Genomic DNA, 21,638 nt, shown 5'->3' on the forward strand with positions numbered 1-21,638 from the left:
CTAAATAAAATGTACATTGATGGCACAAGCATAACTGGGACATTATCCTCCAAATTGAAGTTTGAGCAGATATCAAAATATGTACTAACTGACTTGGCTAATGAGCTAATTGATAAGAAAACAAACAAATGTCCCATTAACCCAAGTCTGAGAATAATGTATAAGATTTGACTGTAATTAGTGTTAATGGTAATTACTCTGTTTTTGATGTAACTGTAGAACAAACATTGCCTGTCGGCCTAGAAAGGATTATGATTAATTGTGAACAATGTACATTTCATTACAATATTACTCCTGATAAAAGGTAATTGGCTTCCATAATGATTCTGAATATGATCTGAATACCAATGTTAATAGTAGACATTTATTTATTTATCAAGAGCAAAGTGTTCTGCTCATTTTTGGCATTACCTTATCATAATAAAACCTGGGCCTTCCCTCTGAGCCTGGTTCATATCTAGGTTGCTTCATTCTATTGAGCTTTTTTTGAAAACAATGTGCTACTGCTTTTCTAGGCCATTAATGATTTACAAAATACATTTGATCGATTGACATTCTAAAGAACAGCATGCGGTATGCAGGCATGTCCTGTTGAATATTTTGAGGAAATACTACTTACGTTTTTGTACATTACCAAACTCATTAAGCATCAATACAAGTCATCAAGGCAGTGCAATCAACACAGAGAAAGGAGAAAAACAGCCAAACATCGCCTCTCTCTCTCTGATAAACTGCCACATTAGCCTGTTAATAAATTCACTTCCCCTTGGATTTTAAGGTAATAGTTCTGGTGTAATTACAATAATTTGCTAATTATTAATGTTAATGATTTTAATAATACTAGAGAACATTTGTATTCCTTGGTAATGACTAGAAGGCTAAGAGGAACCTGACACTATTTATTCTCATGAGAGGATGAAAATCGAAAGGGAAGATTTAGATTGAAAGCGTTCTACCCACAGCCTTGTTTCGGCCTGCCAGGTTAGCATGAATGATTTCTGTGGGGAGTTTATAACAGAGTCTAAATGAACAGGGTGTGAAAAGCCACTGATCTATGTTAATAATGTCTTAAGGGTGACAGGAGATTCATATTATCATTAGTTTACTAATAGTGTATTAGCTACTTTTTACACTCAGCTAAACAGGTCCCAGGACTAAACAAAGATAGTCAACCATACTGTTCCAATATTGTACAGTATTGCTTTGCATACAACTTTAAATACTCAGAAATAAGGTATGTATTTTAGTTTCCTTTCACAACAATGATTAGCTCAATCAGAAGTGTTAGTTCAGCCGTATTGTTCAGGCTCCGTATACACAAGGCCACCTGGCCATGTAATCTTATTTATTGTGATCAAAAAGGCTAAACTGATCCTAGATCACAATCCGACTCTGACACTTTGTGGATACGGGCCCTGCACTGACTGTAACAACAGAGGCCCTGCACGACCAGAATCAGCCACCCTGGTCTTGTCTATTATATACGATGAGAGATGATTGTCTCTTCAAGCTGAACACTGTCTCAGGGGAGGGCTACTTTTCTTCTACTGTCTCCTTTACCACTAACCAATGCACAAGGTCAGAGTTCCTGAATATCCAATGTGATTATATTCACGTTTACTTTGAGTCTGACCCTGAGTAGATTGGTTTAACCTTGGTTTACCCCATTTTTACACACACATGCACTACCTTTTAGTTATTTAGCAGACGCTCTTATTCAGAACAATTTATAGGAGCAATTAGGATTAATTGCCTTGCTTAAGGGCACGACGACAGATTTTCACCTATTCGAACCAGCGACCTTTCAGTTACTGGCCCAACGCTCTTAACCCCTAGTCTACCTGCCGCCCCAATATTCACACACACGCATGCACTGACGAACACACACAGACACAAATAAACACACTTAAAGTCTGTTTATGATCTATATCTACTGTATGTTTATTTATATATCTATCTATATATTTACAATGGGAAAACCTTGTTATGAACACATCAGTGTTCTCCAAGCTTATCGCTACAGTGCAGAAGTTACCACTGCACCATATTGGCTGAGGAGCCCTGTGAAAGATGGCAGTGTTTTCTTTATAGATGAATGCACTTCGATTTACTGTAAGGCAAGGCAGTGAACAGAGTATTTGCTTTGGCAAGATCCAAAGTTTTTCTGTACATTTTTTCTGTTGCTGTGTAAATTCTTACAAGAAACATTATTTCTACATGAGCTCTCACTGTTATTGCAGTCAAACTAACTCGTAACACTGTAATTGTTCTGCATGAAAATAGTTTTTTAATCAACTCTATGAAACAGACTTGTGTTGTCTGGTAAACACAGTGAAGCACATAAATAATAGTTTGATTCTCGTTCTAAACAGTGAGGGGATAACAAAGAAGAAAGCACTGTATAATTATATTAATACAGGACATGTTTTTTCTGTCACTAGCTCTGAATAGCAGGAGGAATTTGAAGAGAAAAGCGCCATCATCTGTACATTAGTTCAGTTGCATATTTTTTTTCACACTATTTGTCATTAAATGCTATTTTCTGGTTGGAGGCTTTTCACATTTATTTTTGGGAGAGAAACATTTGGTGGAATTAATGTATAATCTCTGTCACGCCCTGACCTTAGAGAGCCTTTTTATTTGTCTTTTTGGTTAGGTCGGGGTGTGATTTGGGTTGGCATTCTAGTTTTTCTATTTCTTTGTTGGCCGGGTATGGTTCCCAATCAGAGGCAGCTGTCTATTGTTGTCTCTGATTGGGGATCATACTTAGGCAGCCTTGTTTCCCACCTCGTTTATCTTTTGTTTTTTTGGTGTTCATCTAAATAAAGATGTACGCTTACCATGCTGCGCCTTGGTCCGATCCTTCAAACAACGATCTTCTGTTATGTCCGTTGTTTGAAGGATCGGACCAAGGCGCAGCATGGTAAGCTTACATCTTTCTTTATTTAGATAAAAACAACAAAAGATAAACGAACGTAGCGTTCTGCAGGCTACACAGTAACTGCACTAAAACAAGATCCCACAACTGAAGGTGGGAAAAAGGGCTGCCTAAGTATGATCCCCAATCAGAGACAATGAACCATACTAGGCCAACAAAGAAATAGAAACAGATTTGCCCACCCAAGTCACAGGGCGTGACAATCTCTCTCTCTCTCTCTGAATTTCCTCACGTAAGGAAAGGGGGATACCTAGGTTGGGTTAAAGACACATTTCAGTTGAAGGTGTTCAGTTGTTCAACTGGTAGTGGCACCCCTTCAGCTGATGTTAAATAGGAGCATTACGTATTCTCATGTCAGTGCCCTATCATCAAATAAGCATTTACATTTTTTAACAGACTGGTTCTTGTGTAAAAAAACAACAACTTTAGAACATTTTATTAAACTGGAAAATGGACTAAATTCTTTCATCATGGGTGGTTGATTATTGTAAAGATTCACAGGGAATGATATGTACATGTTTGCACATGTCTGTGTACATTTCTGTGTGTTTGTGAGTGTCTGTGTGTGAGAGAGTGTGCTTCAACATTAGAGTATGTCTCTGTCTCTTTCTCCATCCCCCTTCCTCCTTCAGTTGACATTGATGCCCTCGTCCAGCTGGTCTGAGCGGGCAATAAGTGTGTTGAGCATCATCTGCACATGCTCCGCCCTCATCTTGCTGATCTCCAGGACCTCCTCATGGTTCACCTTCTCCTCACGGCTGTAGTCCAGGGAGACCTTCACAATGATAATAAGAATACATTAAGATGCTCCGGTACCATACTCAATAACTAGTCAACAGATGACAGAATAGATACGCTGAGCTGTTCAGAGTGTGTGCAGATAAGGTACATCAAATGATATACAGCAATAAGAGTCAATCAATACCTTGTTGGTGATGAGTGAGAGACCAAAGACCCTCAGGCCACAGTGCTTGGCCACTGTTACCTCTGGGACCGTACTCATGCCTATGGGGAAGAGGAAAGGGGTTGGGGAGTGCAGACGGGGACATGAGCGGAGGTTGGCAGGTTCATGGGGATGGAAAGCGAGAGGGGTGGGGGGGCAGAGAGAAATTGGCAAAATATCCAACAGGGTTTGTGGGTGGCACCAGGTCATGGTTGTGTGTTTGTGTGTGTGTAGAGAGGTGGTTATACTATTCAGCATTATCAATAACCCCCTCCGTGCACTTCCCCCTGAACTTTGGTCCCGTTCCCTGAGATTAGGTCCCATTCCCTGAGATAAGGTCCCATTCCCTGAGATTAGGTCCCATTCCCTGAGATAAGGTCCCATTCCCATGTTAGTATTTAATGGGAACCCAGCCAGATCTCACATATCATTAAAACCATGCTAAAAACATGGATACAATTTACACAGGCACATACTGTACGAATGCAACGACAAAACAATGTTTACAGGCATAACCAAAAAGCATATGAATTAAAAATACTTATTAAGCCAAAGGTCTCACTCACTCAAACACAGCCTCCACTAAACTGAAACTCAAGCATGGTAAAGAAAAAACACCACATAAAAAAATATGGATTGGCAGACCTGAACTGGACTCATTAAATAATACACTCACAGGAGTAATAACTCAAAACGTCATCAAAACAAGGAACCAAAGCGGCTTTTCTTTGTCATTGCTTGGCTACAACAACAAGCTCTTAAGGTAACAAGTCGGTAAAATACATGTTCTTAGGGGGAGTGGATCATGAAAGATGTCATTCGTTAATTCTGCCCACTGTACATTGTAACAGATATTTGTGTTGTATTTTGATCATGGATCAAATCATCAGACCAATTAGCGTCACAGCATGTTGGTCTATCTGTTGACCTAATCGCTAGGCTAATTAGCATGAGTCGGCTCTGTTAGCAGAGCTAGCACCATCATTTATTAACGAGCCCAGCATGGGTGTTTTTACGAGGGAGGTCCAATTAGAGCAGTGTTAATGAACTAAAAAGGGGAAAAGGAGAGTGAGCAAGCCTCGTCTGTGTTTGTATCGTTGTTAAACCATGTTGTGGCTGGTGGTCACTTGGCTCTCTGACAAAACATCCCCTTCCTGAGTAGATGCTTGATCTTGATACAGCATTTTGAAACACAAGTTGTATTAAATATCTAGCTATTGTTTCTTTATACTTAAATTGAACCATTTCCTAACATTAACTGTAATTTGTTGCTCAAGTCATAACCAATTCTGGTGATGAAAACCCGTTCGTGGTTGTAGCCCGTAGGCCTGTGTTGTCTCCACTCACCCACAGAGTCGCACCCCAAGACCTGCAACATGCGTGCCTCAGCGATGGTCTCGAAGTTGGGCCCGCTCACCATGCAGTACACCCCTTCCCGCACAAAGTTGGTATAGTCCAGCTCATGACTGATATCTAGAGCTAGCTTCCTCAGGTCCTTACTGTAGGCATCTGACATGCAGGGGAACCGGATCCCAAACCTGGAGCAGAGCACAGACAATCACTACTGGCTTATCGATGGGACATATGCAGCAAATACTATTGCAATGTATCTCTCCTAATCTACCAATAATCTGCTACTATTAATAATATGAATAATACTGTAATATAATACAGTATTATGATAGTTTACAGGCAACTGCCAACATAAAGGCAACACCAACATAAAGTGTCTTAATAGGGTTTTGGGCCACCACGAGCCAGAACAGCTTCAATGCACCTTGGCATAGATTCTAAGTGTATGGAACTCTATTGGAGGGACGCGACACCATTCTTCCACGAGAAATTTCATAATTTGGTGTTTTGTTGATTGTGGTGGAAACGCTGTCTCAGGCACCGCTCCAGAATCTCCCATAAGTTTTCAATTGGGTTGAGATCTGGTGACTGAGACCGCCATTACATCGTTTTCATGCTCATCAAGCCATTTTGTGCCCGGCGGATGGGGTCTTTGTCATCCTATTGGAGTAGAGCCAAGCTAGCCAAAATAATAGCCTGCCCAGCATTTTTATACATGACCCTAAGCATGATGGGATGTTAATTGCCTAATTAACTCAGGAACCACACCTGGGTGGAAGCACATGCTTTAAATATATTTTGTATTTCTCATTTGCTCAAGTGTTTCCATTATTTTGGCAGTTACCTGTAGCTCTCTGAGCACTTACACTAAATATACAGTTTATTTGTCATTCATTTACAACCTCCTAGCTGTAAAGGGAAAATATGAATTACAGGTTCCATGTAACCTAGTGAGCTAGATAGATTACTTGAAGAGTATGTATTTCTTCCCCTCTCCCTCCCCGTGCTTCCTCTCTCCGGGATCATTTCAGTTCTCTCACTGACTGCAACTCTCTCTCTTTCCATCTCTCCTCCCACCGTTGTGCTTCAGACTATACTACATTTTTCACTCTCTCTCCTTGACTCTCCCTCCATCACTTCCACTCTCCCCTACCCATTCCCCCCACCCCTCTCTCCGTCCCTCTTCCCTGCCTCTCTCCATCCTTCTGCCTGTATCGTTCATCATTGTAGCTGCACAGTGAGTGATGTGCCCTCCCACACCCCTCTCCCTCTCTCCTTATCCCCCCTCTCTACCACTGTCTCCCCTTTCTTCCCTCAATCTTTCTGTCTCCCTGTCTCTGGTTGTACCGTTCGTCATTGGGGCCGCACAGAGGGTGCTGGCCGGCGAAGCCTGGCAGGTTAATGTGGTCCTTAATGAGCATGATGTCGCCCACTTTGAAGTCCGGACACAGGCCCCCTGAGGCGTTAGTCACAATGAGGGTCTCCACGCCCAACAGCTTGAAGATCCGCACCGGGAATGTGACCTGGGGGAGAAGAAGAGGGGGATGGAGAGGAGAGAAATGTAGGTGGGGAGAGAGTCAGAGAGAGAAAACAAGAGAATTATATGAGTATAGAGGAGGAGAGGAGAAAGGAGTGGACGAGTGAAGAGGAAAAGGGAGTTGGAGAGAAAGGGAGGGAGAGATAAATATAGAAGAGAGGAAACGACGAGAGAGGTGAAGAGAATGCTACCAACACTTTATTGTACCGTTAAGGGGAAGAGGAGAAATGAGACATAAAATGTTTGTATTATTCTCTCTCTTGGACCATTCTTGGTTATCTCCAGCACCAGTAATACACAAGATGTGCATACAATCTGCTAGAAGCATGCAGCCACGACTTGTAACTCTGTCACACACACACACTTCTCTTGATATAGAAATACCCAATAGGGTACAGATGTAGGATCTTCATTTGATCACCCTGTTGCAGGAGAACTTTCCTGAAATGTAAAACTTGTAGTGTATTTGAGTGCAGCAATAAACATATGTTCATTTAAGTTTATTCACCAGAGCGCTGTCCAATTTTTGATCTTTGCATTAATTATAATCTGCATAAGAATTCACATTTCCTGTTGCTGCAGCATTATTTTCCTGCTGTAGAAAACTGACTCAAATGAAGATCCTACATTTGTAAGTCAGACCACTGACAGACACATACACATGGCACCACTAGTGCAACATCCATAAACATGGTTTGCGTGTGTGGGCGCGTGTGTGGGGTGTACAGTGACTCATGAAAATGCACATTTCTGTCAGTTTGCAAGCTAGGATTGGCAATTGGTGAATATATTTCAATGCCAGATCACCTTTCTAGCCTCCCTCCCTCCTTTCCTCCATGTCGTTCCTTGCCTCACCTGCATGTATATTTGTGTGTGGCATAGGAGAAGTGATTTTCTTTATGTGTAGACCTGTTTATGCATGCTTATCTTAATTAAACATGCATGCCAATAAGACTTATCATGCTCCAATAACAGCCACTATACAATACAGAACTAGCACCAAGGCTAACTCCAGCTGCATGCTAGCAGTTTGTATGAAAGGCACCACTCACAGAGGGAGAGGAGATCAGGGAGGGCTAACGAAGCAAGCCAGCTAATTAACCTTGCCATGCATCTCCTACCGACACACTGAGATGAGAGAGATAACAGCTCACACCCTGATTGCAAATCAGGGGGAGGGAGGGAGAGAGAGAGCGCTTGTGTGAGTGCGATTCAACAAAGCAAAACCATATTGCTTTTCTGCTATGTACCAGGCACTTGATGTCAAAACCCATGGAACAAAGTGTATCATAAAATAAAGTGTATGAAAAGGGAGATATAAAATTGGTAACAAACTAGTAGCATCACTACACCTTCCAGATATTTACTGAGTTCTCACTGCAACACCTCTGTATTTGTTTTGTCTTTACGTAAACTCTTGTGAGAGTGGTGCGATGTTGGTGTCGGAGGTGTCAGATACAATGACTCATGGATGTGTCCCTGGGCTGATGGAGTGTATGGACACCCTGGTGTCCCTGTCACACATACTGGACTGCTGTCTGATAATGTTGGGAAAGAAAGTGAGCAGAACAGGGAAGACATGGAGAGGGTGTGTGGAGATGAGAGTAGAGAGTGTGAGATTGTGTGGTGGTGGTGGTGGGGGAAAGATAAATTAAGAAAGAGAGAGAGAAAAGAAGGGAGAGAATGAGAGAAAGAGACAGGGAGAAAGACAAAGAGAGTGGGCAGATGGCAGGCTGAAACCACAGCTGTATCGGTTGCATGTGCTGTGGTAAATTTAGCAGAAATCGCTTTGTCGCCTTGTCTGGTGTGCTGAGCCATAGGAAAGAGGTCCAACATCCACTGTAATCACACCTGTTCTTCTATAACACCTTACACGTTTTGCTGCATGTTCAGTCAGCCCTCAAGATAGGAAACCTCATATAAATGATTCATTTATTATATCTGTGTCGATATTGTACATGAGTTTCTAGTAGATAGACTATATGGTTCAAGAGAAAATAGCTGATTGAGTGAAAAAAGCATCTAATCAACTATGGTATTATTTTCTAGTTAACTCTGCAACTATATACTTTTTTTTCACAACTGCAACCAGCTTGACAACAAATACATATCGACATAATAAAATAAATAAAAGTTTGTAAAAACATTTTAAAATTATATTTCATGCTAGAACCCTCTTATAGCAACTTACAGTAATACATTTTCATACTGGTCCCCCATGGGAATCGAACCCACAACCCATGCTTTACCAACTGAGCCACACACATAATGTTTTACAGATTTGTCATTCAATTGTTTTTAAATTGTAAAATCATATTATGTGACAAGGCCAGACCAGAGATTGTTAGACACCTGTGATAATCTGAAGTACCCAAACGTGCCACTAGATGTCTTGTGACAGATTACATAAAATCCTTAAAAGAGACCAAATTCTGGTTGTTTAATGGTAAACTTCTAAAGTTTCCAGTAATATACCGTCCCTTTGCAACCCTAACCGTGACAGTGCTCACCTATGGTCTGCATCTCAGCAGTGCAAAGTTACTTCCTCTCCTTTGGGTCCTATCCTACATCTACTCTGATCTGAAGAGAATTGACAGGTGAAAACAATATTGAGGAGGTCAGAATTGAGAAACAGCCCATAGGAGATAAGACATTGATCTAGAGGGCAGCATTTGGTCTGTTGTTCTCTATGTCTCTCTATAAACTGTCACCAAAGCCTCTTGTGGTGTAAGATACTTCAGCATGTCCAATGGTGAGGCTGCAACCTTGTGGTGTAAGATACTTCTGTATATCCAATGGTGAGGCTGTAACCTTGCGGTGGAAGATACTTCTGTATGTCCAATGGCGAGGCTGCAACCTAAGCCCTCCTCTGTGGTCACAGTCAATGAGAACATGATGACGTGTTTACTGCCTAGCACCTGGGAGGTAGAAATGCTGCTTTGATATCTCATCATAATTACACATCTTTAGACTGTCTCCTGCTGTTCTCATAGGCTGTTATACAATATGTCTATACTTTCGCCGTCCAATGCAATCTAGGTCAATAGGAACCCGTTATTGTCTGGACTGGTCAGAATCAAAGGATGAGAATGAGCAATGTGGTATTTACTAGTGCTATTGATTGACATGTACAATGTGGTGACCCTAAGTGAAAGCCCAAAAAGCCTGTGCTTCACTTATGTGCTGGTGTCCGGCAGCCATGATGGTTAACTCTAATACATGATGTCATGTTGTCAATGTCGTAATTGCTCTGAGAATTTCCTTCGCCACTCCAGACAACAGAAGATTCTTTAGACATTTACCAAGGGCCTAGAGAGGGTCTAGAGAGGGTTGTATTTATGCTGCCTTAACCAAAACAGTGGAAGGAAAGGACTCATTTAACTCTGGAGTGACATCATAAATATGCAGTGCTACAGCTGATTGACTGGTTGATTCAGGCTGTAAGTCTCGACCAAGCAAAAACCTACATACAGAAAGTTGCTGCTTTGAAATACTTTTATATACAAATAAGACAAGCGTCGCAACACAGGTGAACGGCTGCTGGTACATACCTCTCATCCACTCAACATTTGGCCCAATATCCTTACAAGCTGTTTGAGAAAATGGCTTCATTTCATTGACATTTTGTTCAAATTCACACCAAATGACCCAACAATGACCTCATTGCTGCCAGGGACATTTTTAAGAAACAGGGCCCAGATCAGTGGTGACCCTGTCCTAAACTTTGTTTGTTAAAATATACAGCCTTGTGCAGAGTCAGCAGTTCCCAGGCTGGTTTCAGCAATCGTCTTCCTGCCTCCCATTTTCCTGATTGTGACAGATAAAGTTAATGGGCCAAGGCCGGAGATGCCAGCCCCTCTCTGTTATACAAATAGGAGGAGTTCTCCTTCAGTTAACATGACCTTGTTGAGCCACAATGGAGAGTTTTTCGCATAGCGTTCCAAAGGAAAGGACCCATTTCGTTTCACTCTTTTCCTTCTTTATGTTGGCTAATATAAGCACACACTGGTGATGAATATTTCAAAACATCTGGTATCGCCGTAGTGGGAATGTGTAAGGGTTATAGATGAGCAGGGACTGGGTTGAATCCATGGAGGCTAGGAATATTGATGGTTAAAATAATCTGATGTGATGTTTCCCTGATCTCAAAGGAAAGGGCAGAGCAGCAAGGTGAAAGAGTAGAAAGACTAGTAGTGTAAAGCAAATGTCTTAATGTTGGATGTTTAAAATAGGGCCTATACCTTATTAATATAGATATAGTATTCGTCATGGTACTGGGAGTCTCTAAATGTATGGAGTCCTTCGTATCTCAGTTTGTAGCTCAGTTGATAAAGCATGAATGTTGTAATGTCAAGGTAGTGGGTTTGATTCCTGGGACCACCCATATATGTAAAATGTACCCCCGCATGACTGTAAGTCATTTTGAATCGAAGCATCTACTAAATGGCATATATTATTACCTGTTCATCGGTCAGATACTGTATTTGGACTTACCTTACAGAGTGAATAGCCCTCGTAGAGATGGAATCTGCCTTGCATGAAGACGCAGGATTTGCCTTTCAGAATACCGAACACCAGACACCCCTCATGACCCGGGACTGTGAAGGACACAAGCATATTCTGTCATGGACGGTTAGTGATACAGCATGTCTCATGTAGGGTTAGAAAATAAAAACTGTGAATTTATGTTTTATTCATGTTTAATTTCACAGAAGTTGTCCGATTTGTGTTGTTCATACTCCAAGCATGAGAGAATCCTATAGAAATAAAATACTACTGCTGTAATGAAAAACTCTCTGCATGTACATACAGTTAAAGTCGAAAGTTTACATACACCTTAGCCAAATACATTTAAACTCAGTTTTTCACAATTCCTGACATTTCAATCCTAGTAAAAATTCCCATGTCTTAGGTCCGTTAGGATCACCACTTTATTTTAAGAATGTGAAATGTTAAAATAATAGTAAATAGAATGATTTATTTCAGCTTTTATTCTTTCATTACATTCCCAGTGGGTCAGAAGTTAACATACACTCAATTCGTATTTGGTAGCATTGCCTTTAAATTGGGTCAAACGTTTCGGGTAGCCTTCCACAAGCTTCCCACAATAAGTAGGGTGAATTTTGGCCCATTTCTCCTGACAGACCTGGTGTAACTGAGTCAGGTTTGTAGGCCTCCTTGCTCGCACACACTTTTTCAGTTCTGCCCACAAATGTTCTATAGGATTGAGATCAGGGCTTTGTGATGGCCACTCCAATACCTTGACTTTATTGTCCTTAAGCGATTTTGCCACAACTTTGGAAGTATGCTTGGGGTCATTGTCCATTTAGAAGAAACATTTGCGACCAAGCTTTAACTTTCTGACTGATGTCTTGAGATCTTGCTTCAATATATCCACATAATTTTTCTACCTCATGATGGCATCTATTTTGTGAAGTGCACCAGTCCCTCCTACAGCAAAGCACCCCCACAACATGATGCTGCCACCCCCGTGCTTCATGGTTGGGATGGGGTTCTTTCAGCTTGCAAGACTCCCCCTTTTTCCTCCAAAAATAACGATGTTCATTATGGCCAAACAGTTCTATTTTTGTTTCATCAGACCAGAGGACATTTCTCCAAAAAGTTTGATCTTTGTCCCCATGTGCAGTTGCAAACCGTAGTCTGGCTTTTTTATGGTTGTTTTGGAGCCGTGGCTTCTTCCTTGCTGAGCAGCCTTTCAGGTTATGTCGATATAGGACTCATTTTACTGTGTATATAGATAATTTTGTACCAAAGGACAAGGTCCTTTGCTGTTGTCTGGGATTGATTTGCACTTTACGCACCAAGGTACGTTCATCTCTAGGAGACAGAACGCGTCTCCTTCCTGAGCGGTATGACGGTTGTGTGGTCCCATGGTGTTTATACTTGCGTACTATTGTTTGTACAGATGAATGTGGTACCTTCAGGCATTTGGAAATTGCTCCCAAGGATGAACCAGACTTGTGGAGGTCTACAATTTTTGTTCTGAGGTCTTGGCTGATTTCTTTTGATTTTCCAATGATGTCAAGCAAAGAGGCACTGCGTTTGAAGGTAGGCCTTGAAATACATCCACAGGTACACCTCCAATTGACTGAAATTATGTAAATTAGCCTATCAGAAGCTTCTAAAGCCATGACATAATTTTCTGGAATTGTCCAAGCTGTTTAAAGGCACAGTCAACATAGTGTATGTAAACTTCTGACCCACTGGGATTGTGATACAGTGAATTATAAGTGAAATAACCTGTCTGTAAACAATTGTTGGACAAATTACTTGTCTTGCACAAAGTAGATGTTATAACCGACTTGCCAAAGCTATAGTTTGTTAACAAGAAATGTATGGAGTGGTTGAAAAATGAGTTTTAATGACTCCAACCTAAGTGTATGTAAACTTCCGACTTCAACTGTACATACAATGGGACCTACAGTTGAAGTCGGAAGGTTACATACACTTAGGTTGTAGTCATTAAAAGTCGTTTTTCAACCACACCACAAATTTCTTGTTAACAAATTATAGTTTTGGCAAGTCCACATAATTCACCCAATTTATTGTGGGAAGCTTGTTGAAGGCTACCTAAAACGTTTGACCCAAGTTAAACAATGTAAAGGCAATGCCACCAAATACTAATGGAGTGTATGTAAACTTCTGCTCTAATTATGTTGGTAATCAGTTTAAAAAAGAAATATGGCACCCCGGGTTTTGTGATATATGGCCATTATACCACGGCTAAGGGCTGTCTCCAGGCACTCAGCAATGCGTCGTGCCTAAGAACAGCCCTTACCCGGGGTATATTGGCCATATACCACACCCCCCCATGCCTTATTGCTTAAAAATACCACGGCTTTCAGACAATCAGCATCCATGGCTCAAACCATCCGGTTTATAATCTGACATAGACTATAGAAAGTGCATTCGGAAAGAATTCAGACCCCTTGACTTTTTCAAGATTTCGTTACGTTACAGCCTTATTCTAAAATTGATTCAATTGTTTTTTCCCCCTCATCACTCAACACACAATACCCCATAATAACAAATCAAAAACAGATTTATACATTTTTGCAAATGTATTACAAATAAAACGTAAATATCACATTTACATAAGTAGTACGACCCTTCACTCAGTACTTTGTTGAAGCACCCTTGGCAGTAATTACAGCCTCAAGTCTTCTTGGGTATGACGCTACAAGCTTGACACATCTATATTTGGGGTGGTTCTCCCATTCTTCTCTGCAGATCCTGTCAAGCTTGGATGGGGAGCGTCGCTGCACAGCTATTTTCAGGTCTCTCCAGAGATGTTCTATCGGGTTCAAGTCCGGGTTCTGGCTGGGCCACTCAAGGACATTCAGAGACTTGTCCTGAAGCCACTCCTGCATTGTCTTGGCTGTGTTCTTAGGGTCATTGTCCTGTCGGAAGGTGAACTTTCACCCCCAGTTTAAGGTCCTGAGCTCTCTGGTGCAGGATCTCTCTGTACTTTGCTCCATTCATCTTTCCCTCGATCCTGACTAGTCTCCCAGTCCCCACCGCTGAAAAACATCCCTGCAGTATGATGCTGCCACCACGGTGCTTCACCGTAGGGATGGTGCCAGGTTTCCTCCAGACATGACGCTTGGCATTCAGTCCAAAGAGTTCAATCTTGGTTTCATCAGACTAGAGAATCTTGTTTCTCATGGTCTGAGAGTCTTTAGGTGCCTTTTGGCAAACTCCAAGCGGGCTGTCATGTGCCTTTTAGTGAGGAGTGGCTTCCGTCTGGCCACTGTACCATAAAGGCCTGATTGGTGGAGTGCTGCAGAGACGGTTGTCCTTCTGGAAGGTTGTCCCATCTCCACAGAGGAACTCTGGAGCTCTGTCAGCGTGACCATCAGGTTCTTGGTCACCTCCCTAATCAAGGCCCTTCTCCCCCGATTGCTCAGTTTGGCCAGGCAGCCAGCTCTAGGAAGAGTCTTGATGAAGGCCACTGTGTTCTTGGGGACCTTCAATGCTGCAAACATTTTTTGGTGCCCTTCCCCAGATCTGTGCCTCGACACAATCCTGCCTCTGAGCTCTACGGGCAATTCCTTCAACCCCATGGCTTGGTTTTTGCTCTGACATGCACTGTCAACTGTGGGACCTTATATAGACAGGTGTGTGCCTTTCCAAATCATGTCCAATCAATTGAATTTACCACAGGTGGACTCTAATCAAGTTGTAGAAACATCTCAAGGATGATCAATGGAATCTCATAGCAAAACATCTGAGTACTTATGTAAATAAGGTATCTGTTTTTTATTTTGAATACATTTGCAAAAATGTCTAAAAAACTGTTTTTGCTTTGTCATTATGGGGAATTGTGTGTAGATTGATGAGGAAAACATTTTATTTAATTAAATTTAGAATAAGGCCTTAATGTAACAAAATGTGGAAAAAGTCAAGGGTTCTGAATACTTTCCGAATGCACTGTAGTACTCAGGACAGCATGCAGTGTAGGAACAGTATCTGTGCTATTGAAATAAAAGTGTTAGTCATCCGCAGTCAAATGTCAACTGTAATTGTCTGTTTAGTACCCTTCTTTATAGTGGGGATGATGGCTGAGACGGCAGCAGAGTTGTGCTCGGTGGTGTGGAGATTATGTTAATTTAACCCTGAGTTTTGTCAGAGGCGATTTGTTGAAAAGTGCTGCGTAATGAGATAGGACCTGAATGATTACAACACTGTTTAGAGAAGTGACTTTCTTCTCCTCCGTCAGAGGTTGACGGTTGGCAGAGGGAAGTTTAGGGGGGAGGATGGTGTCAGTTATTACTCTGTCCATTGAAGTTACTTCAGAATCCATTCCATTGCTGCATTAACTTGTTTTATGTCACTTTATAAAGACTTGGTGTGAGTGACCAAGCAAATCATGTATTTCTAAGGATGCACTATCGTATTGGTTATCTAAGGATGCACTATCGTATTGGTTATCTAAGGATGCACTATCGTATTGGTTATCTAAGGATGCACTATCGTATTGGTTATCTAAGGATGCACTATCGTATTGGTTATCTAAGGATGCACTATCGTATTGGTTATCTAAGGATGCACTATCGTATTGGTTATCTAAGGATGCACTATCGTATTGGTTATCTAAGGATGCACTATCGTATTGGTTATCTAAGGATGCACTATCGTATTGGTTATCTAAGGATGCACTATCGTATTGGTTATCTAAGGATGCACTATCGTATTGGTTATCTAAGGATGCATTGTCGTATTGGTTATCTAAGGATGCACTATCGTATTGGTTATCTAAGGATGCATTATCGTATTGGTTATCTAAGGATGCATTATCGTATTGGTTATCTAAGGATGCATTATCGTATTGGTTATCTAAGGATGCACTATCGTATTGGTTATCTAAGCCTTTGTTGGATACTGCTATGTTGTGTGGATTTGATTCAATCTGGCCCTTTAGTTTTACAGGTTATTGGAGAGGCAATTTTTTTAGTTTTTGTTTGCTGTTACAGGTTCACACAGCATAGCACCTGTTCACAGGCAAACACCAATATTAGTATTGTCTGAAATCACACTCATTTAGAATGTCTGCCAATCATTTTGCTCTCCATTTAATTTACCTAAAAATGAGAAGTCTAGTGCTGCACTGAACATCGATTAGTGTTTTCAATGGGCTTCTTCTCTCTGACAAGCTTAAATGAACTAGAATATAATTGGGAAGACTGCAACACAAACCAAACCAGAATTGAAGATAATAAAAAAAAAAAAATGTCAGCTCTGTCTAATGAAGGCAACATTGTCAAATAATGTCATTTCTAGGCTTCTCATTTGTTTATTTATGATGCTATTGTTGTCCAAAAACAACAAAAGCTGGTTACTAGACAGGAGGCTATGGCTTTTCTGCAAAGACCCACCTTACTCTAATAATAATAGGAAAGTGAACATTTGAGCGCTTATGCAGACATTTTATATTCACCTCCACATGATGAATATTTAAATATGTCCATGAGATCCTAATAAGAATTCCATGTGGAAGATATTAGGGCCTATTTTTACTCCAGTTATAATATTTTATTCATGGGGCGTAGTTATTCATTCTTGGTTCATTTTCCCGCCAACTGGTTATGATTTGTTTTTCCATGCGACATTTTGACAAAGACACACAGAAATCCCAAATGCATTTCAGCAAGTAAATAATGAACTACTTAGCTGCAATGGTGTGTCAATGGAATCATTGAGGGAAAATGTAAATTCCTCTACTGTGCAGGCATAATTAAGAGCACTACACAGGTTCACCTGATGTTTGGGAGAATCAGTGAACAAGCTAATTGGGGTGAGGTGATGTTTACAGAGAGGCGTTGCCTATTATATTTGTCAAAGTGTGTGTGTGTTTATGTGTGTGTTGGGGGGTGGGTAGTATAGATTGACAGTTTATACGTAGCAAACCATTTCTGGTTTCTTCTGAATTCCCAGAATGTTAGTAGGTTTTGCCGGGACATTTTAACAACAGTCATAAGAAGTTTTCATGCTAACATTGGATGTAAACCAAATTAAGACTCCATAGGAACTTGATCTTAACATTGTAGGAACATTCACTGTTTGCTGGGTAGAGACCACAATATACTATCATTAGTCTCATATCAATATTATCATGACACATTATACGTTCGTGACAGTGACTTCATCTCACCTGTGCTGACGGGGAAGTTGGGGATATCTGCGTAAGGGAAGATCTCTTTGTTGGTAACACCATCGGCGAGCAGGCCCAGGCCTGAGCCACACACCACTGCGATCTTAGGCCTGTGTCTCGTCCGGCTCAGAAGCCATTCTGTCGTCTGATTGTAGTCTTCAAAAGAGCAACAGCTAGGAGAGATGACACTCAGGTAATTATTTTTAAATAGACTGCCTGACTACACACCATGTAGAGCAGGGATCGGCAACAGGTGGCCCACGGGCCAAAACCGTCCCGCAAATGTGATTTTGGGGGGATTTAACTTTTTGGTCAAAAAATACTGTAAAATCACCAGGAATTTAGCTAAAAAAAAGTGTTTAATTTTGGAAATCTGTTCCCAACCATTCCCACAAATAAAAAAAGAGACGTGATCGTGTCTCCATGGTTGCCTACCCCCATGGTTGCCTACCCCCATGGTTGCCTACCCCCATGGTTGCCTACCCCTGATGTAGAGACACATGCTTAATTCCAAATTAACTCCTTGTCCCTACCACTCAACATGTAATATGGATATGAAAGGATTTGGTATGAACAATATGGTAATAGTTCCACCATACCTTCTGATAGGCTATGTTTTTTTCCCACCATATTGTCTACACCTTCTTAAACAAGTCCATAGTTGGTAGTGACAAGCTGTCAATTTTGAATTGGGCAGTTAACTGAATTAGGCAATGGAGTTAGTTATAGCTCGACTTCTATAATTGGTTAGATAGAAATAAAACACACTTGCAATAGATAAAGGATATACTGACTGTATCCTTCTAGGAACAATATTGTTTATCATCAAAAATGATGCAAGGAAGACGAGATAACATATCTACTTAGATCTTTGTTTACAGTGCCTTCAGAAAGTATTCATAACCCTTGACTTAGTCCACATTTTGTTGTGTTACAGCCTGAATTCAAAATGTGTTCAATATATTTCTCACCCATCTGGAATAACACAATACCCCATAATGTTACGTTGGTATAAAGGGATTGGGAGACAGGCGCAGGAATGCGTAATAGGGGTATTTATTTATTTATTTCCCAAAGACGAAGACCAAACAAACACGCCTACAATCACAGGGTAGAAACCCAAACAAAAGAGCGAGGAGTACCTCGAATAAATACACAATCGCACAATGATTATCACACGGGACGAGACCCGTAATCATCTGCACAATATACGTGGCACGAAAGCCAAAACAACACAGCACAGGTACTCACACGACCAACGGACATTGGAACAATAATCAACAGGACAATGGTGAACAAAGGACACACTTATGCAGTTACTAATCAAATGGGAATAGGGACCAGGTGTGCGTAATGACAGTTCCGGGGGGATCCATGACACATAACGACATAGTGAAAACATGTTTTAAGAAATGTTTGCACATTTATTGAAAATTACAAACAGAAATATCTCATTTATAGAAGTATTCATACCCCTGAGTAAATACTTTATAGAAGCACATTTAGCAGCAATTACAGCTGTGAGTCTTTCTGGGTAAGTCTCTAAGAGCTTTGAACACCTGGATTGTGCAACATTGTTCTTTTCAAAATTAAAATTGGCAGTTGATCATTGCTAGACAACCATTTTCAGGTCTTGCCATAGATTTTTGAGTAGATTTAAGTCAAATCTGTAACTCAGCCACTCAGGAACATTGACTGTCTTCTTCATAAGCAACTCCAGCGTAGATTTGGCCTAGTTACAGATACAACTCCAGTGTAGATTAGGTTATTGTCCTGGTGACGGGTGAATTCATCTCCCAGTGTCTGGTGGAAAGCAAACTGAACCAGGTTTCCCCTCTAGAATTTTGCCTGTGCTTAGCTCCATTCCGTTTCTTTTTTTATCCTGAAAAACTCCCAGTCGTTAACGATTAAAAGCATACCCACAACATGATGCAGCCACCACTATGCTTGAAAATATGGAGAATGATACTCAGTAATGTGTTGTATTGGATTTGCCTCAAACATAACACTTTGTATTCAAGACAAAAAGTGAATTGCTTTGATTTTTTTTTAAAAGTATTACTTTAGTGCCTTGTTGCAGACAGGATGCATGTTTTGGAATATTCTTATTGTCTACAGGCATCCTTCTTTTCCCTCTGTCAGTTAGGTTAGTATTGTGGAGTAACTACAATGTTGTTGATCCATCCTCAGTTTTCTCCTATCACAGGCATTAAACTCTGTAACTGTTTTAAAGTCGCCATTGGCCTCATGGGGAAATCCCTGAGCGGTTTCCTTCCTCTACGGAAGTATGCTTGTATCTGTGTATTGACTGGGTGTATTGATACACCATCCAAAGTGTAATTAATAACTTCACCATGCTCAAAGGGATTTTCAATGTCTGCTTTTTTTTATACAAATCTACCAATAGGTGACCTTCTTTGTGAGATATTGGAAAACTTTCCTGGTCTTTGTGGTTGAATCTGTGTTTGAAATTCACTGCTTGACTGAGGGACCTTACAGATACATAATTGTATGTGTGGGGTACAGAGATGAGGTAGTTATTCAAAAATCTTAAACACTATTATTGCACACACAGAGTGAGTCCATGCAAATTATTATGTGACTTGTTAAGCAAATGTTTACTCCTGAACTTATTTAGGCGTGCCATAACTAAAGGGTTGAATACTTATTGTCTCAAGACATTTCAGCTTTCCATTTTTAATGAATTTGTAAAACTGTCTAAAAACACTATTCCATTTTGACATTATGGGGTTTTGTGTGTAGACCAGTGACACAAACTCTCAATATATAAATATAAAATTAGAAGTGCACACCTCATTACAACGCAACAAATCCGTATAGAGAACACTTCCATTTTCCTTCATTGTGATCAAACAGGAATAACTCCAACTAATAAATCCGCCGAGGCACAGGAGGAATAACTGAAATAAGTGAGGAGATCTCACTGCTCTTTTGAAATGGGGTGCCTGACCTGAGGAAACATATTCAAAGCAATTGTTCCACAGATTGTCAACCCCTGAGTGGTATTTTACATTACAATTACAATTCAAATCCAATTTAGCCCCTTGTATTCACTGAGTGCACAGTATGTGACCTGACTTGTAAGTTGTTCTGATATAGGCCCCCTCTGAATGTATTAACAAATCAGTGTATTTATTGAAAAGCAAGAATGAATACTATAATACCCTGCTAACCTGCAGTCTATGACTGTCTGTGCCTGTTTATTCCTCTCAGATTCACATTTTGAAATGCTCCTTGGTAAGTCCCTCTAAAAGTCTTTATGGCTGCTAGTATGTTTGTTTTAAACAAACACATTAAATGTATGTAACAATTCCATTTTTGTTTCATAATTTATGGGAAACAAATCGAAATGTGTGTATTCACTGTCATCCCTGGATCAAAGTTGTGCTTATGCTAAACCAATCCACTTAACTGGCAATATTGTCTGATGTGTGAAATATGATGAAGAAAATAAAATTTACCATTCTGTACTTCCTTTGGTATGCATGATCCACAAACAGGTCTGTCAGGTGCAGTCTGGTGGGGAGTTTAGAGTTAATCAAAGCTGGCGACGATAGATAGAGTTAAGAGAGATCATGAGGGAGTGAGATAGTGCCACGCAACCTAGTGTGTGGAACCTTTTCATTGGTTGATTTTGAGGTGGGAGATAGCGTGGGGTATATTCTTTGGGATTCCTGGAGAGAAAAAAAACGTGCCGAGTCACATGGAGATGTCTCCCACATCCTCGTGGGATGCAAAGGTCCGATGTGACAAGGGTACATGCAAATAATTACAGGGTTTCCCAATGTTTTTTTACCTATTTCAAGTCACGTTCGTAGTGAAAGTACATTTGTTTAACAAATCGGAAATGACCTTACTACAATATTCACTAACAAATAATAAGTAAATATATCTAACGTGTTTTATATCAGTTTAAGCAATATGACTAATGGGTTGTTTATTACAGCATAGGATTATTAATTGTTGTTATTTGTGAAATGGGGCAAAACCATATTCATTCAGGTGGCCAAAGGTGGGTTGGTGGGAGCATCTCTGGTTAAATGTCTAGTGTCCGTCAGCATATGCCACTATCATCTTAGTCAGCTGTTGTCTGTGACCCTTGACCTTTCATTCTGCTACACCTCCACGTCTTCAGACACATCCGGCTCCCATCCACACATAGCATGGACTTTGA

At 40.6% G+C, this 21,638-nt stretch overlaps 1 protein-coding gene across 2 annotated transcripts; it reads right to left on the bottom strand.

The window, feature by feature from the left end:
• Positions 1-1,916: 1,916 nt before the first annotated feature.
• LOC139364599 (purine nucleoside phosphorylase 4b) lies at positions 1,917-21,074 on the bottom strand. 2 transcript variants are annotated; one of them, XR_011626485.1, is made up of 8 exons: positions 20,926-21,067; positions 17,444-17,616; positions 11,266-11,369; positions 6,582-6,757; positions 5,229-5,419; positions 3,864-3,943; positions 3,189-3,713; positions 1,917-2,749 (listed from the first exon to the last, which is right to left on the bottom strand). XR_011626485.1 is itself a non-coding variant. In XM_071101478.1 (7 exons), exons 1-7 carry the CDS (start codon positions 20,949-20,951, stop codon positions 3,567-3,569), a joined length of 897 nt encoding a protein of 298 aa, XP_070957579.1. In that variant the 5' UTR covers positions 20,952-21,074; the 3' UTR covers positions 1,917-3,566. The 2 variants fall into 2 exon arrangements, 1 of the variants encoding a protein (XP_070957579.1); XM_071101478.1 differs by having other exon boundaries at positions 1,917-3,713; positions 20,926-21,074.
• Positions 21,075-21,638: the final 564 nt, after the last annotated feature.

This window comes from Oncorhynchus clarkii, chromosome 2 (assembly GCF_045791955.1).
Source record: "Oncorhynchus clarkii lewisi isolate Uvic-CL-2024 chromosome 2, UVic_Ocla_1.0, whole genome shotgun sequence".
Lineage (NCBI taxonomy): Eukaryota > Metazoa > Chordata > Actinopteri > Salmoniformes > Salmonidae > Oncorhynchus > Oncorhynchus clarkii.

Excerpts from the sequence above, each read along its gene's own strand:
- LOC139364599 (XM_071101478.1), bottom strand. The coding sequence starts at position 20,951 with ATGCATACCAAAGGAAGTACAGAATG. Across the intron at positions 3,944-5,228 it reads CTTGGGGTGCGACTCTGTGG|GCATGAGTACGGTCCCAGAG; the intron begins GTGAGTGGAGAC and ends TCTTCCCCATAG. Across the intron at positions 3,714-3,863 it reads TCTCACTCATCACCAACAAG|GTCTCCCTGGACTACAGCCG; the intron begins GTATTGATTGAC and ends ATCATTGTGAAG.